At 55.5% G+C, this 15,279-nt stretch overlaps 4 protein-coding genes across 4 annotated transcripts; 2 read left to right on the top strand and 2 right to left on the bottom strand.

The window, feature by feature from the left end:
• Nucleotides 1–5,563: 5,563 nt before the first annotated feature.
• On the bottom strand, nt 5,564–8,768 carry KIP3 (tubulin-dependent ATPase kip3; the record flags this gene model as incomplete). Its single annotated transcript, XM_064805996.1, has 2 exons — nt 5,564–8,501; nt 8,560–8,768. 2 exons carry the CDS (start codon nt 8,766–8,768, stop codon nt 5,564–5,566), a joined length of 3,147 nt encoding a protein of 1,048 aa, XP_064655855.1.
• Nucleotides 8,769–9,726: 958 nt separating this feature from the next.
• Nucleotides 9,727–10,892, top strand: LTR77_008767 (uncharacterized protein; the record flags this gene model as incomplete). The annotated part of the gene is made up of 2 exons (XM_064805997.1): nt 9,727–9,877; nt 9,955–10,892. The coding sequence occupies 2 exons, from the start codon at nt 9,727–9,729 to the stop codon at nt 10,890–10,892; spliced, it is 1,089 nt and encodes a 362-aa protein (XP_064655856.1).
• Nucleotides 10,893–11,427: 535 nt separating this feature from the next.
• LTR77_008768 (uncharacterized protein) lies at nt 11,428–13,260 on the bottom strand (the record flags this gene model as incomplete). Its single annotated transcript, XM_064805998.1, has 1 exon — nt 11,428–13,260. One exon carries the CDS (start codon nt 13,258–13,260, stop codon nt 11,428–11,430), a length of 1,833 nt encoding a protein of 610 aa, XP_064655857.1.
• Nucleotides 13,261–13,539: 279 nt separating this feature from the next.
• Nucleotides 13,540–15,066, top strand: LTR77_008769 (uncharacterized protein; the record flags this gene model as incomplete). Its single annotated transcript, XM_064805999.1, has 2 exons — nt 13,540–14,845; nt 14,867–15,066. The coding sequence occupies 2 exons, from the start codon at nt 13,540–13,542 to the stop codon at nt 15,064–15,066; spliced, it is 1,506 nt and encodes a 501-aa protein (XP_064655858.1).
• Nucleotides 15,067–15,279: the final 213 nt, after the last annotated feature.

Consider the following 15,279-nt stretch of genomic DNA (forward strand, 5'->3'; position numbering starts at 1 on the left):
TCATTGGTTTCAGACAGCTGAGCACTGCAAGAGGCAGACAGACACCGGAGAGATTGGCCGCTCGTCAGTAACATGCCTCTGGACCATGAGGCCCACCTCCGTGCTGGAAGCTAATTGCCAGGAGGGACAGAAATCACAACCACTCAATCCCACTCATGTCTCTGCCAGCTAATTTCCCAGCATGCATTTTGCCGATGTCCCAGGCAGCAGACCGCTGGACCTGGCGGACATGAACTGGATACATTGGCTGCCAGCCGTACAGTATCGCGAGGCCGGTGCTCTGCGGAGACGACCTGATGTGAGAGTGCACCTTCCGACCACTCATCTCACTCCGGTGCGGCCGCCCAATCTCCCAGCATGCATCCTCCTTTCCTGTCCCACCTATCCTGCTTGCGGACAAAGAACTTGTCAAATGTCAAGACCGGACTTGCGCCGTCCCAGAGCTCAGTTCGTCGGTATCACATGCACCCACACTATCGGTCCCGACGTACGTCGCGAGATCAGGTGAAGGATCTACTTCGATTTTGCCCCTGAGCTGCAGGAATCCGAAGTCAGTGCCTGGCGGTCTCAGGCAACAGCAACAGCACAACGAATCGGGCAGGTGGCTGGTCGGGTATCCGAGACTCAATATCGGCTGCTGGGCTGGTCCGGGTCCCAAGTTGTGCTGGGTCGTCAATCTCGGAGCTCTCTTTCTTTGTTCTGGAGATTTCGTCGATTGTGGACTGCAGGTATCCGAAGCCAATGTGCGCTGGTCTCATGCAACAGCAGCTCCAGCGCAACATCCGATAGTTGAGTGGCCGGATAGTTGGGACTTAATACCGGCTGCTGTACTGTGCATGGTACCAGGCTACCAGCTGTGCCGTAGACATCGATGCCTGGGCCTGGCTCTTTGTTCTGGAGGTTGCCAACGCTGCACTGCAGCTTCCCGATGCGTTTCGTCATCACCCTGAAATCATGCAGTGCAGTGGATGGAAATGAGAGGCTTGAAAGCGGTGTGGAAGGGTGAGCGGGCGGTGTACGTGTCCTGTTCTGTCCTGTTCGGCTTCAGTCGACACATAACAGCCTCATCTTCGTCTTCTGCTGTGTTTTTGCTCCATGGCTTTTGTGGCCTTTTGTATCAGCCCGTCAATGTCTTTTCCTTCTGCTGTCTTTTCGTTCAAAGTCTTTCCATTACCTCTATACAACGACATTGATTCCCGTAAATACACATCCACGCCCAACCATGTCCGATCTTTGGGGCAATCTCACCACTCTCCCTCCAATCCTGCACATCTCATGCCTTCCCCCGGCGAAGAAGGCCCACTACAAGGAGATCCTTGCGCTAGACTGCCCTTGCCCTCATCGATGGCCTCGCTCCACTCGAGCCGAGACCTCCCACAACAAAGTCGCCAACGGCGAGGCCCAGCTCCTGCTCGAAACGATCGATATCGCCGTCGAACGCCAACGCCACCACGTTGAACGCTCCCGGACCGCTGCCGGACTCAATCATGGACAGTACCTGAACCGGCTGGACCGCGCCAATACAGCACTCACTGGATTGTCTCATCTCCGGCGGCCACAACCTTGAACACTAGGATGGTGTTACACGAATTTTCGAGCAGGCTAGATGCCGGTCGATGTACCTAACTCGGAAACCTTCGCTGTCTTACGCCACCATGGATTTCCTCTGCCTTTTCTTTTCGGCCGCCAAGGACGGCCTCGACCCCTGCATTGCTGCAGACCGCAGTGTTCAACACCATCCGTTGGCTTTGCCATCCCGTACATCAACTGGACGCCCGGGTTGCATATGGAGAAGAAGGGTGTTGAAGACCGCGGTCTGCGGCAACGCAGGCGCCGAGGACGTCCTTGGCGGCCGTTCCAAACATCAACTGGAGGCCAGGGTTGCTGCGCAGAAGAAGAATCGTCACCCCGAAAGCACTCTGCGAGCTTCAAGACTCCACCCCTGGGGCTACCCGACGATACGTGATTAGCAGGCACCACTTCCTTTCGGTCACCAAGGCTGTCCGCCACCCCTGCATTGCTGCAGATTGCAGTGTTCAACACGTTCGTCGCCGAATTCATTGATCACGACACACACCCAGTACGGCCGGTCCTTGACTCTGACTTCCTGCTCGATGGTCGACTGTAGAGCAGCCAGATTCAGACGAGAGGGCGTGTGCCGGGGTTGATGTATGCCTACCACGGGCGGCAAGCGGATCACCTGGCTACCGGAGCTCGAGCGCCAGATGTACAGCTTCTGCGCCATGCATTTCATCAGCGCCCACTGCCTCCCGTGCGATTCCTTCGGATTCTCCAAGCAGCTCAGCCTTGTGGAGACTTTTCTGGCAGGCTGGCTCACAACATGAACGCGCAGCATGTGCCTCGTGGCCCGGAAGCCGTGCTGCCGTTGACGCAGTTTGAACAAGCACCTTGGACTGGATCTGGACAACTGCCTCGTGCTCGGCAAGTGGTTTGAACAAACACAGACGATGGTATCTCACCGCGACAGGACTTATCTTCTGCCTCCGCGCGGTCTGCTCACTTCCGCGGCTGCTGGACCCTTGCTCTTTTCGTTCGTTCGAACGCAAGCCGGACTATCGAGGACGACCTTCTCACGACTCGCTCAGGCACAGACGCCGCAGAAGGACTCGAGGAAAGCTCGAGGAAAGCTCCGACCACACCTTTCTCTTCCCTCTTCTTTTCCGTATACAACATCCAACACCAACGTATAACGCCATCCTTACAGATGGCTTCAAGGCCCAATCCTGTACGTCACAGCTTCTTTCTCGCATCTCGCAGGCTACCACCTTACGCTAGTTGAGACGATTTATGGCACGACGAACGGGAGAATGGCGTTCACGAGGGAGCAGGCGCGAAAGTTGCTCCATTCTCTGGGTTTGACAAGCACCAACCGCGAGTCCAAGACCACGTTTTTCTACGGCGGTGTCCGCGTCGACGAGCCGCAGGACAAAGGGCATGGCGACCACGGCTAGTGCCTTGCCCTCTTGGAGCGGTTCCGGGAAGTCTATGGCTCGGACAAAGGCCGACTTTTCAGCGCCGAGAGGTCTGGCATCGACTCAGCTTGGCTTCATCTCTGCCACCCCGGAAAGCTTCGCCAACTCAGTCTTTGTGTGCCAGTGTTGTCGGTCGCTCGTAGATGGGACCGGACGGCAACGGGCTTGCTGCCATTTCTCCCACTCATGACCAACTCCCATCACATTCCGGTTTTCTTTTCTTCGTATACAACAAGCCCCAACCACGTATAACGCCATCGTCCCGATGGTCATCAACACCCCGACTCCATCTCGGCAACGCCGCTGGCACGCTTCTGTTCAGCAACGTCATCCTTCCACGCAGAGCGTACCGACACCGGCGAGAGGCCTTTCACCGCGGACGGCCGGGCTATTCGGACGCTTTCCCTTAGCAAAGCCGTCTTACGTCGCATGAACGAATCCATACTGGCGAAAAGGCTTGGTTCTTCACGGCTCATAGCCGCCAATACAGTGATGCTCCAACGTACAGATTTCACCCAAACATCTGTGAAAACATGGCTCCGGACAGCATCCCTTCAGCCTCCGCCCAGTCCACTTCCCTGGCACAGACTATCCTCTCTTCCCTCATGAAGGAATCAGCCAGACGACTCGCGAGGAAGCGATGGACATGCTTCTCAAGAACGAAGTTATCGTCGTCTCATACCAATGGCACAAGATACCCAAGGCGATCCACATCTTCTGCGTACCAACCGTCTCGGAGACTCAAGCCCACGCTGCACGCTTAGGTCCTACAAGCTGGATGGACTTTGATGTGAATCCAAAGGCGAGGAATTCTGATACGTGCAACGTGGGCCTGGGTCTCGGAGACGATTGGTACGTTGAACATGTGGATCGCCGTGGATTTCTTCTGCCATTGGTGTGAGATGACGACGAAGTCCATCCAGCCCGCAAAATCTCTGAAGACAGGCTTGAGTCGCTGTTGATGCTTCGCTCAGGCCTGTCCGCCTTGATCGAGCTTCTCCAACACCTCTGTTGGATGTACCCACTGGATCGCATCGAGCGGACTCCTACACGATGGCTGCACCGACTTGCCGCGCAGTCAGCTGTACCGCTCACCCAGTGCTGCCGCGGACTCCAGCTCGGCGATTCAGCACATTTCGCCCGGTTCCAAGCGCATCACCGTCGCGCACCTCAGGCCATTCGTCGGATACTGCGTCCGATCACTTGCAACGAGCCGAACACTGGAAGTGGCAACGACTGAGCCGTCCTTCTACCGTCGCTTAATCTTGGAGCGCTAGCTCATGCTGGATCAACGGTGGAATCAGCTGCCTGCTGCATCTATCTAACCCACTGTGTGTTCTGGACAGCGAGGCAACATGGCTTGCGTTACGCTGGCTCTCCTCTGAGCAAGCGCGAGATCTGTGAAACCGTCTCAACAATGCACAGTCTTGCAAGGCAGCACTCAGCAAATCGCAAAGACAAGACACTCGTTCGGAGGCGCCAGAGCATTCACTCGGCCACACGACATGACGCCTTGGACAAAGACCACGACGCTCAGAAGCACAACAATCACATTCATCTTCCACCCGAGTGCGTCACGGTCAACAAATGCATTGTGGCCCTCTGTTCACTCCGCGACACTTCGCCGGCCAGATGGTATTTATGTAACCACAGTCCTGGATCATGCCTTTCCTTCTCAGATCAGACAACACCCACCACTGCGAAGACCACTTCCAGACAAGCACACCACTCGAACCACTTCGCTTCCAACACAAGCAAAACAACAACACACCAACCATAACACCCACCGGAACATCATCACGATGTTCTCCTCAACCGACGGCGGCTCAACTTGGACCTGCCAGACTTGTCACAATTCGCCATGTTGTTGTCACTACCGCGACAACTCCTCTGGCAAGCCAGTCACGCATCACCACTGCATGGTCTGTTTCAACGATCCATGTTGCTGCCACGCCAAAGACGGCGGCGACAACAAGACCAAGGCCGGTGGCGAGGTCGTCGAGCCTACCATCGTCGGAGCGAAGGGGCCGGAGAAGTACCTCGGGAGCTTCGACGAGGCGTTCGTCGCGATGGGGGTGAAGTTTTGAGGGAGAGGTGACGTTGAGGGGATGAAGACTAGTTCGCTGGGATTTTCGCGCATCAAGGCGCTTTCGGAGCTCAGGCGTTTAGGGTCTCCATCTGCATAGTTGCAGTTGTAGAGAAATAACACAATACAAATTGGTTCACCCAACATTTGTTTCACGCTTTTCACACGGTTCATGATCTCAGCCGTCCCTCAATTTAGTACGTTCAACAGGCCTTCATCCATCATCGTCAGCAGATCGTGCAGTTGGGGAAGGATGCGGATTGCGACGGTGAGGTTGATTGCAGCAGAGAAAGGTAGTTGTGTTGTAGAAGAACTTTCATCATACACTGCGAAAGAACGTGACCACGCCATATGCATACCCGCTATACGCTTTCATGCTTCCCAGCCCACCGTAGCCCAAACGCCAATCAACCACCTACCCAACCCAGAAACCCACTGTTTCCCAAGTACTCTTCGTCCAACTCCCACGTCCATCACATCCACTCTATCTCCAAGCAGCCTTACTCCCACCCCCACCCACCCTCGATGCACTCCCAGGCACAACAGAACTCTGCCTCACATGTCCCTTCCCTGCCGGCGGCCCCTCCTTCTCCCGTCCCATACTCCCCTCCACCATACTCCGCCTGACCCCAACCGGTCCCTGGCCTTTACTAACCGGCGCCGTCCTTGGACTCAGAACTGACCTTAGCGCATCCTCGCGTTCGGACTTCACCATCCTTCGCGCATGAGAAGCTGAGAAATTCGACTCAGGAGGAGGCGACGTTGCGGTGGGAGAGCGACGACGGTGGACGCTCTCGCGGGAAGTGTTGGAGGTGCGCGATTTGGAAGACTGGGAGGAGGTGCGGGAGAGTCTCATGGCGGAGCGGAGGGAGGCGGCGTCTTCTTTGGAGTGGGGGAAAGTTTTGCCGCTGCCACTGCCTTCGGCGTCGGAGTTGGAGGTGACGGAGGCGGTGTCCTGGTCTGCTGATGTGTTGTTTCGGAGGGTAGTGGTGGGTGGAGGAGCGGTGTTGCCGGGGCGTGGAGCGCTATTGGCAGACATCTCTCGCAAAGGGCTGCTCTCGTCTTCGCTGGAGAAGTTGTTGTAGCGTGATGCTGGCGGCGGGCCGAGAGATTGTGGTGAGCCATCTCCTTTCTTTGACAGAAAGCCTGCTGCGAAGCGTCCCGAGCCAGTAGTATTCATCTTACGAACATCACTGCTCACTACGGGTGGCGCAGGAATCGGTGAGGAGCCCTGCTCGCCTTCGAGGCTCGCTGAGAACGTTGGAGGAGCAGACGGGAGATCGGTGCTGTTGAAGCTGTTGTTGCTCTCCCCATCAGGCGTGCTGTCGAATGCCTTCGGCGTAGCCTGAAACTCTACCAGCGCGCCATCATCCGTATCGTCTCGCCAACGTACAGCCCGCTTCTTGGTGGGAGACTTCTTCTTTGGAGTGCCGGTAAATGCAACACCCTTTCGGGCGCCACCGAGCTTGACTCTCCGCCTAGGAGATGAGTTCGCTCGTACGGGGCTGGAAAGCATGCGCGGTGAAGGCTGAAGCTCGGATGACATGTGTGGTGGTATTGCTGAAGCCGCTGGGAACGATGGGGAAGGCCGGATCTTGTTCTTGAGTGGGCTTGGTCCCATCAGAGGCACTTGCTTTCGCTTCCTTGGAGTACCGCCACGAGTAGGAGGAACTGCTTCGGTGATTTGAAGTCCTCCATCTGGCTTGATGACTTGGCTCGTCGCTTCTGTGCAGGAAGTGAGGAGCTTGCCCAAGACATTTCGAGCAGCTTGGATCGCCTCTTCCTCACTCATCTGTAAGATCTGGTTGAGGATGGCAATGGTTTCGAACTGCGCAGTAAGCATGACTTGCATCAGCCCAGCCTCGCCAGCCTTCTCCTGCTCCAGAACAGACAGATGCGCTTCGAGATCTGCTCGGCCTTTCAACAACTCCACTTCTTTCTTGAGATTTGTTTCCTCAGCACCATCAGCCGTTGCCCCGTCAAGACTCTGCAGCTGCCGCAAGCCATCTTGTAACGCAGTGTCCAGTGCTCGTGTCCAGTTGTTCTTCGACAGTCGCTGGTGGAAATGCTGCCGACTACCCTCCAACTCCACCAGGATGCCCTGCGCTGTCTTCCGCATCGATACAAGCGAAGCAGGTGGCTCCTCGTCATCTCTCGTCTCGCAGACCTGGTCGAAAGCTCCAACCCAGCCGCTGATAGCACCGATCCTTCTCTCCACCTGCCGCAGCCGCTTGAGGTTCGCAATGCGCTCCCTCCGCTCTTCAGCCGAATGATCATAAGCCGCTCGTATCCTCGCAACACCATCATGCGCAAGCTCTCTCCGCTTCGTTTCTGCCTTGCGGAACTTCACCCACGCCATCTCCTCGTACTGCTTTTGCTGCGCTGTGAGCTCGTTGATACGGTTCATCTGCTCATCGATCTTCTTGAGGTAGTCTTTGACATGGCGGTCGACGTTGTAGACATTGCGCACGCTCTTCGTTTGGATGTTCTTGGCGCGGTTGGCGTAGCGAAGCGTGTTCTGTGTCTCATCGAAGTGCTGGCTGCTCGGACTGACGCACACAATCATAACTGTGCGACAGTTGCCACCCAAACTGAACTTCAGCAATCGTGTGAGTTTGGAGTTTCGGTATGGGACATGATTCTTCTTGCGCGGGTCGCAGAGAGCGTTGATGCAGGATCCAAGAGCCAGAAGAGATTTGTTGATATTGGCGCCTTCAAGCAGACGCTCACCACGGTTCTTCGTGGCTGATGCGCGCTCGGAGCCTGCCAGATCGATGATGGAAAGTGTAGCCATCGTCACTGGCTCCATCGTTGAAGCATTGCGGTCTTTTAAGCTGACATTGATCTGCAGCACAGCATGCGAGCGAGAAGAAGTAGCATTGGCTTCGGTTGGCGATTGTGTGCGCATAGCATTCCCTCGAATAACCATATCCATGACTTCTTGCACGCTCTGCGGCTTGTGTGATGACAGTCCAGCGACTGATACTGCTTGGTTTGCGTCCTCGCGCAGCATCAGGCCCTGCTTCGGGTTTGTGTTGGGGTTGAGCAGATCGCGGATCGTCTCGTTGTAAATCTCAAGGTAGGAAAGTGTTATTTCGCTCTCCTTCTCTGATTGCAGGTCGTCGACCTTTTCGAACAGCTCCTGCATGGTCATGAAGATTATGCCAGGTTGTTGCGCAGTGCCGGTGATTGTGTGTGTCTTGCCGCATCCTGTTGCACCGTATGCGAAGACTGTAGCATTGTAGCCGTCCAATACCGAGTCGAGCAGGTTCTTCGTGGTCGCCTCGTATACATCGCCTTGTGTGGTGTTCTCGTCAAAGACCTTGTCGAAGGCGAATGTCTGGTCCTTCGTTCGCTTGCCGCCGGGGTTGAATGTTCGGCTGAATCGCTGCACGGGATTGTCTTCGGGCGGGTCGAAGACTCTGTATCAAGCTCATTAGCTACTGCCCCAAGCTCTCTCAGAAGTTGTCAAACTCTTACAAGCACTTCTCATCCATCACCTTGATCACACTCCGCAGCCCTTTCTGTCCCAGCTTCGGCGCTGATGGGAGGGCCGCCAGCGACCCATCTCCCAAGAACAACGGCCCATCTTCGCTCTTGGTAAGTTGTGCCGCCTCTCGTATCGTAAATGGTCGTACTCGAACTGTGACATTGATGCTGGACGCGCCGTCGGTTATGCCAGCGGCCATGCTGTTGCTTGTTTATGGTTGATGTTTGTGGTGAAAGCTGATGTTGTGATCTCTGTGCTTGCTGAACTGTTGTAAAACCATGAGCGTTATTTCGAAGTGACCAAGATGCTGTGTTACAGCGCCAACGAAGGACTGCTTGAAAAGAGCGACCGAATGGACACGCGCACTTTCGAGCTCGACGTTGGCCGTATCGCGCTTTCGTTTGTTTAAGGTTAGCAAGGTTTCGTCTAGCGGGTCCGTCCGTCTGTCGACGAGGCAACCCGAAGCCCCACCCGCAGAGCCTCATCTTCGTTCTTCCTCGACCCCAACGACATGTCTTCATCAACCTGGATCGTGCTCACGTGCTGTGCAATAAGACAAAACCAATTCCTTTGGCGATAGTTGAGCTTTCGGGCAATGTCGGGTTCGCACGTTCGCCAGTTTGAAACGAAACAACACTGCACGGAGTTTTCTTGGTACTGCTCATGATGGTCCACCCCAGACAGACGATCCTTTAGAGCTGAAGTTATAAGGGCATCATAACTTCCGGATGGTGAGAGCCCCGCTCTCCGGACGAGGCGACAACGTTATACAGATTCCACCGGCCAGTCCCACTTCCGTCTGCTCAGATGAGAGGGCCGATCTTGGATGCGGACATAGCGGTGGTGCTAAGAACGACCTTGGCAAGGGATCCTTCACAGCGTACTGCCATGTTCTCTTCCAGCGACGGGTCGGTGAATTGCAGACGATGGTCAACTTTTCGAACGGAGAGGCGAATACCGAATCTTCGTCCGCCGCCAAACACCGCATGGCGGAACGATGATGCACAGCCTCCCCTCGACCGCCAAAGACCGGTACACGCAAGGTATAAGTAGGAGCAATATCAGTCCTTTCTCAGAGTCACCCTAGAAGCAACAAGCGCCCGTCCAAAGTTGATACAACATCTCCGCACTCAACATCATTTTCAATCACATCAAGAATGCCTTCCACCGTCGCCACCAAGCCCTTGGGCAAGAATGGCCCTCTCGTGCCCCGTCTCGGCCTGGGCCTCATGGTCCTGAGCGGCATGTACAGCACTCCAGGCTCCGACGCCGAGCGCCTCAAGTTCCTCGACGACGTGTATGCCCGTGGTGAATGGTTGGTCCCCTTGTCCCAGATACGTCTTCTCCTCCGCACAGCAGCTTCTAACTCTTTGCGTTTATCTTAGGTTCTGGGACACTGGTACCTCTGCCCCCTCCCCAATTCCGTCTCTGCCCAACTAACCTAGCCCCAGCCGACGAATACAAAGACAGCGAAGACCTCATCGGCAAATGGTTCGCCGCCAACCCCTCCAAGCGCAAGGACATCTTCCTCGCCACCAAATTCGCTATCCGCCAAGATCCAGACGGCGGTCACCAAGGCCTCAGCGTCGACTCGTCCCCAGAGTACTGCAAGCAAGCCATCAAAAAATCCCTCTCCCGTCTCCAACTCCCGTACGTGGACCTCTACTACGTCCACCGCGTGGACAAGAAGACACCGATCGAAAACACCATGAAGGTGATGGTCGAGCTGAAGAACGAAGGCAAGATCAAGTACATCGGCCTCAGCGAGTGCAGCGCCGACACCATCCGCCGCGCGCATGTGGTCCATCCGGTCACGGCGATGCAGATCGAGTACTCTCCTTTTTGTCTCGCCATTGAGGACCCGAAGATCGAAGTCCTGAAAACCTGCCGCGAGCTCGGGATCGCTACGGTAGCGTACAGCCCGCTAGGCAATGGCTTGTTGACAGGCACGCTGCGCGCACAGGCCGACTGGACAAAGCCGGGCGACTTGCGGGGAGCGCTTCCGTGGTTACAGGCGGATGTGTTCGAGCACAACCTCGGCGTGGTCGACCGGATCGGTGAGCTGGCGAAGAAGAAGGGAGTTTCTCCGTCGCAGTTGGCGCTGGCGTGGGTGCTAAAGCAGGGGGATGATGTTTTTGCTATCCCGGGGACGACGAAGATTCATCGGCTGGACGAGAATTTGGCGAGTCTTGATGTTGAGTTGAGTGAGGACGACGAGAAGGCTGTCAGACAACTCGCGAAGGAGATCAAGGGTGGACGGATCCAGGACTTGACGGGGTATGCTTTTGCTAGCACGCCGCCGCTGGAGAATGGGTCGGCTTGAGTAGCTCGAGAGTTTGTAGAAGGTTGGGCAGTATGATGTAGGCCTCTAATAAGATATAGTGTCAAATACTTAGCCCCTGCCGGTACAGTGAAACACGAGAGAGCCCTGGATTGGACGAGCTATTTTACCACAGCGCATGGCTTTCGCTCGCCCTACCCTCTCGATCTCCGCTTCGCCCCGTCGCCCTGCTGCGACTTCTACACCACTCCTTCGGATCAAGCGACTTGACATCCCCACGGATACAGTGTGGGGAGTGTAGCAACTCGCAACGACATCGAGAGCTGTGCTTGATCCAAGGTGCTAATGGTTTTGCCAACTTCTGTCCGAAGCATTACGGGATGGTGCAGAGTTGGACTTTGGCAAATTCCTCTCCAGCTTTGTAAATTGCAAGATGTGGCAATGGCACAATGCTAATCGGCGCAGGTCATGACGCTCGATATCGTAGTTCCCCGCTGGGCCATCGCCCCGGCACGGGCATGGGAACTTGGTCTTCTACAACTCCCAGCTGGTCCGCCATTGCATTGAGCTGCCACTCTCAGCTTAGTCCTGGTGCAATCCAGCGTACGAAGATAGTGATCCTTCCAAAGTAGGGGTACGGCAAGCTGACCTCGCCGCTTTCATCGCCATCCTGACCCATGCGGTGACCACCACCGCACCATTCACTCCAGAACGTGGGGATAGCGCCATCCGCAGCCGCTTGATCCAAGCCAATGAGATCTCGCAGGGTTTTGAGATCGTTGCCCTCCGCATCGGCCTCGTATCCTGCTTGAACTTTCTCCAGTTGCGATACCGTCTCCAGGACAAGGTTTACATCAGAAAGTCGCTGGTGCTCCAATGCGTCGGGGTTGCCCACCACATGTATGTGTAAGTAGACTAACAGTACAGTCGAAGCTGCCAAGCAAATCTTGTGCTCGAGGCCTTTGAGCGAGGCTGGTATGTGCGGGAATTCCAGGAAGCGGGTCAGTCTGGTGAGGATAGCTCGACTCGCTTCGAGGCTGGCTTGGATACTGTACAGGGCGTTGGTTTTACAATTGTCCATGAGTCTGCCTGCATTCGAGGAGTTGTGTAATGCTTGTATGACGTATGGCTGATGAGCCAATACCACAAGGTAATTTTGATGAATTTGTGTCATCAGTCTCGCGGATGCTTCGATGCCTTCAAGATCCGTTGTGCCATGTGCGTCCGGCAAGGCCCACCAAGTCAGTGAGACAGAGCGAGCGGCTTGCTTAAGTCGCTCATCGATCTGTCCAGTCTCTATGTGGTCCGCCGAGATGCTCTCCTGAGCCTGCCAGTGGTTATTAGACTTCGTCATCCTCACGTTCCGAGATATAATGCGGCCAGCCAAACCAATATGTTCCTCGTCCAATCTCTGCGTCGGCTTGTCGCTTAAAGAAGATGCAAACGCGTCTATCCCACCATTGCGGATAGCGGATGGCTGTCCGAGGGCTAAGGCGTGCCATTGATTCGCAAAGGCCAGGCGAAACCATAGGTACCTGACCCTGAGATCCGCGTCTGCAGGAAGCCTGTTGAAGCCCATGATCTGCGCAACGTCAAGAGCTCGACGGAAGATGTGACCTCCAACCGCCATGTTGCCGATATGCATTTGATATAGAGCCTCCAGTAGTAGAGCCTCCAATCCATCCACAGAGCGGACCAAATAGTCCTGGTTCGTGACTTGCTGAGCAGTACGAATGTAGCCCAAGGCGGTCTCTTCGATCGTCTTACTGGACATGCTAAGAGGAGCGTCTTCCGAGGAGCTGAAGCTGGGCTGTATCAAACACAAAGCCAGCTGGACCAGCTTGCGTGCCAGCACCACCGGGTTCGTATTTGGGGACAGCCATGCACTCTGTGTAGCTTGTTCCGCGACCGAACTAGGATTGAAACCAACGGAGCGCCACATCCAGGTGAAGGGTGATTTGCCTTGAATGATGATCTGCGCTGCTACTGCCGGTACGGGGAGGACGGCGTGCAGGTAGCTGCTCAGGGAGATGCATCTGGACAACAGTCCTTCGCCCGGATGTGGAGGGACTGATGTTGGCGCTGGCGAAGTAGAAGGCGTGAGACGCGGCCTACTGCCTCCTCGCCTCTTTGGCAAGGTCAACGCATTGCAGCCTCTCTGCTCGACCAGGCCTTCGAGCTGCTCCACTAGGCCCTCGACACGGCGGATGCGCTCATTTATGCCCTCGCTACCCGTTTCTTCGAATTCTTGACCGCGGCAGGTAGTACCAAAGCGTTGACATGACACGCAGATGGTCGCGGAAGAGTGATCAAAGCGACATCGTTTCTTCCGCCGCTTACACTCCAGACAACTGAAGGTGCCTTTCCGGAGTTGACGGCGGGCTCGGTCAATGGGCTGTCCTTGCGGCATTATTACCAGGACGGCTTGGGGACCTCGTTGGCCATCTTCCAGACGGTCGCTCGCTGGGGCGCCTGTTCAACAGCTCTGTCGTGTCCGCGAGCTAGATAGATCATACTATTGTATTAAAAAGGAAGACGGTATGAGACGAAAGATGGGCGGTCCTCAAGGGCACGACAGCGCTACTTCTTAACTCCACCGCTACCACCGACCTCATCCCTGCTTCCCATACTCGAGCCATATCACACCCAATTCCTCTACATACAACTTGTCCAGGCAAATGATGTATCGATGCGCCTCTCCACCATCCTCCTCGCCCTCTTCCGCTTCTTCACTCCGCCCGCCATAATCCTCACCCTTGGCCTCTACTTCTATGCGCCCCTTCTCGACTGCTCATTCCCCGTAGTACGGCGAGCGGTACCTGGCTGCTCCATACCAGGCCAGGAGCGCGCACGCATCCCAGAGGAGACTGCGCCGTTCCGTCTACTAGCATTCGGAGATCCACAGCTAGAAGGCGACACCAGTCTTCCCCCACCCGATGCGCCGTACTTCCCGCGGCTCAATGAGTTAGGACGGCGGCTGAAGGACTGGGAGGTGGGCGAGTTCGAGTGGAAAGATGCAGTGAAGGAGGTGGTGCTGTGGGATATTCCCAGACACATCTACGCAGCGAGGAAGAGGTTGGATCTGTGGGGCAACGACCTGTATCTAGCGCATATCTACCGGACAGTATTCTGGTGGTCGCAGCCGACGCACGTAGTAGTACTTGGAGATCTGCTGGGAAGCCAATGGATTGGGAATGAAGAGTTCAAGCGGAGGAGTGACCGCTTCTGGAAGAAGGTGTTCAAGGGAGCTGAGAGGGTACCCAGGGCTATCACAGATTCGAGTGGGAGGGCGGAGGTGCTGGGACAGGATGAGAGTTGGAAAAGACGAATCATCGCTGTAGCCGGTAACCACGACATTGGGTATGCTGGAGACCTCGACGACCACCGCATCGAGCGGTTTGAGGAGACGTACGGCAACGTCAACTGGGACATCCGCTTCAGATTGGACAACGTATCTACATCTCCAGGGACGGAGAAGTCAATGCCATTCGGCTCCCAGACTCTTACACCTCAGGATCCCGAGCTTCACCTCGTCATCCTCAACACAATGAACCTTGACTCGCCAGCCTACAACGAGGCCCTTCAGCAGCAATCCCGCGACTTCGCCGAAAGCACACTGTTCCACCCCAGCTCCAATCCCAACACCGCTACCATCCTCCTCACACACATCCCTCTTCACAAGCCAGACGGCGTCTGCGTCGACTCGGAATTCTTTGACTGGTTTCCCGACGATCAAGGTGGCGGGATTAAGGAGCAGAACTTTCTGCTCAAAGGCTCTTCGGACTACCTCCTCAATGGCCTCACAGCGCACGGGAGCCACCAGAGTGCTATTGTGCTGAATGGACATGATCACGAGGGATGCGATACTTACCACTTTCACCCCGGCCAGCCCGGGGAAGGGCCGTGGGAGGCGAAGCACTTCAATGCTGCGGAAGAAGAGCGCCAGAACGAGGTGTTGACGGGGATCAGAGAGATTACGGTGAGAAGTATGATGGGTTCGTTTTACGGGAACACAGGGTTCTTGAGTGGATGGTGGGATAAAGAAGAGGCGAGGTGGAAATTCGAATATAGCAGCTGTCCGTTTGGGATACAGCATATTTGGTGGGGTGTGCATATCTTCGACTTGGTGGTGATTGGGATGGGGTTAGTTGGATCTGGGCTGGCGGTGTGGGAGGTCTTTGTGGTGGAGGAGCGGGAGAAACTGAAGAAAGCATAGACTCTATCATGTATAGCTTGGGTATAGACACGATAGAGTTGGGACGAAGACGTCCGTCTAACCGATTGACACCATAAATATACTCCAAACACACATCCTAGCTACACATCTACATTTCCACACGCAAGGGTATCTCACACAATATCAACAAAGCAAACCCCACCGCGCGTACGCTCGCTCGCTCGCTCGTTGCAACGCTGCCATCAACAGACC

Source organism: Saxophila tyrrhenica, assembly GCF_035928015.1.
Source record: "Saxophila tyrrhenica strain CCFEE 5935 chromosome Unknown scaffold_15, whole genome shotgun sequence".
Lineage (NCBI taxonomy): Eukaryota > Fungi > Ascomycota > Dothideomycetes > Mycosphaerellales > Extremaceae > Saxophila > Saxophila tyrrhenica.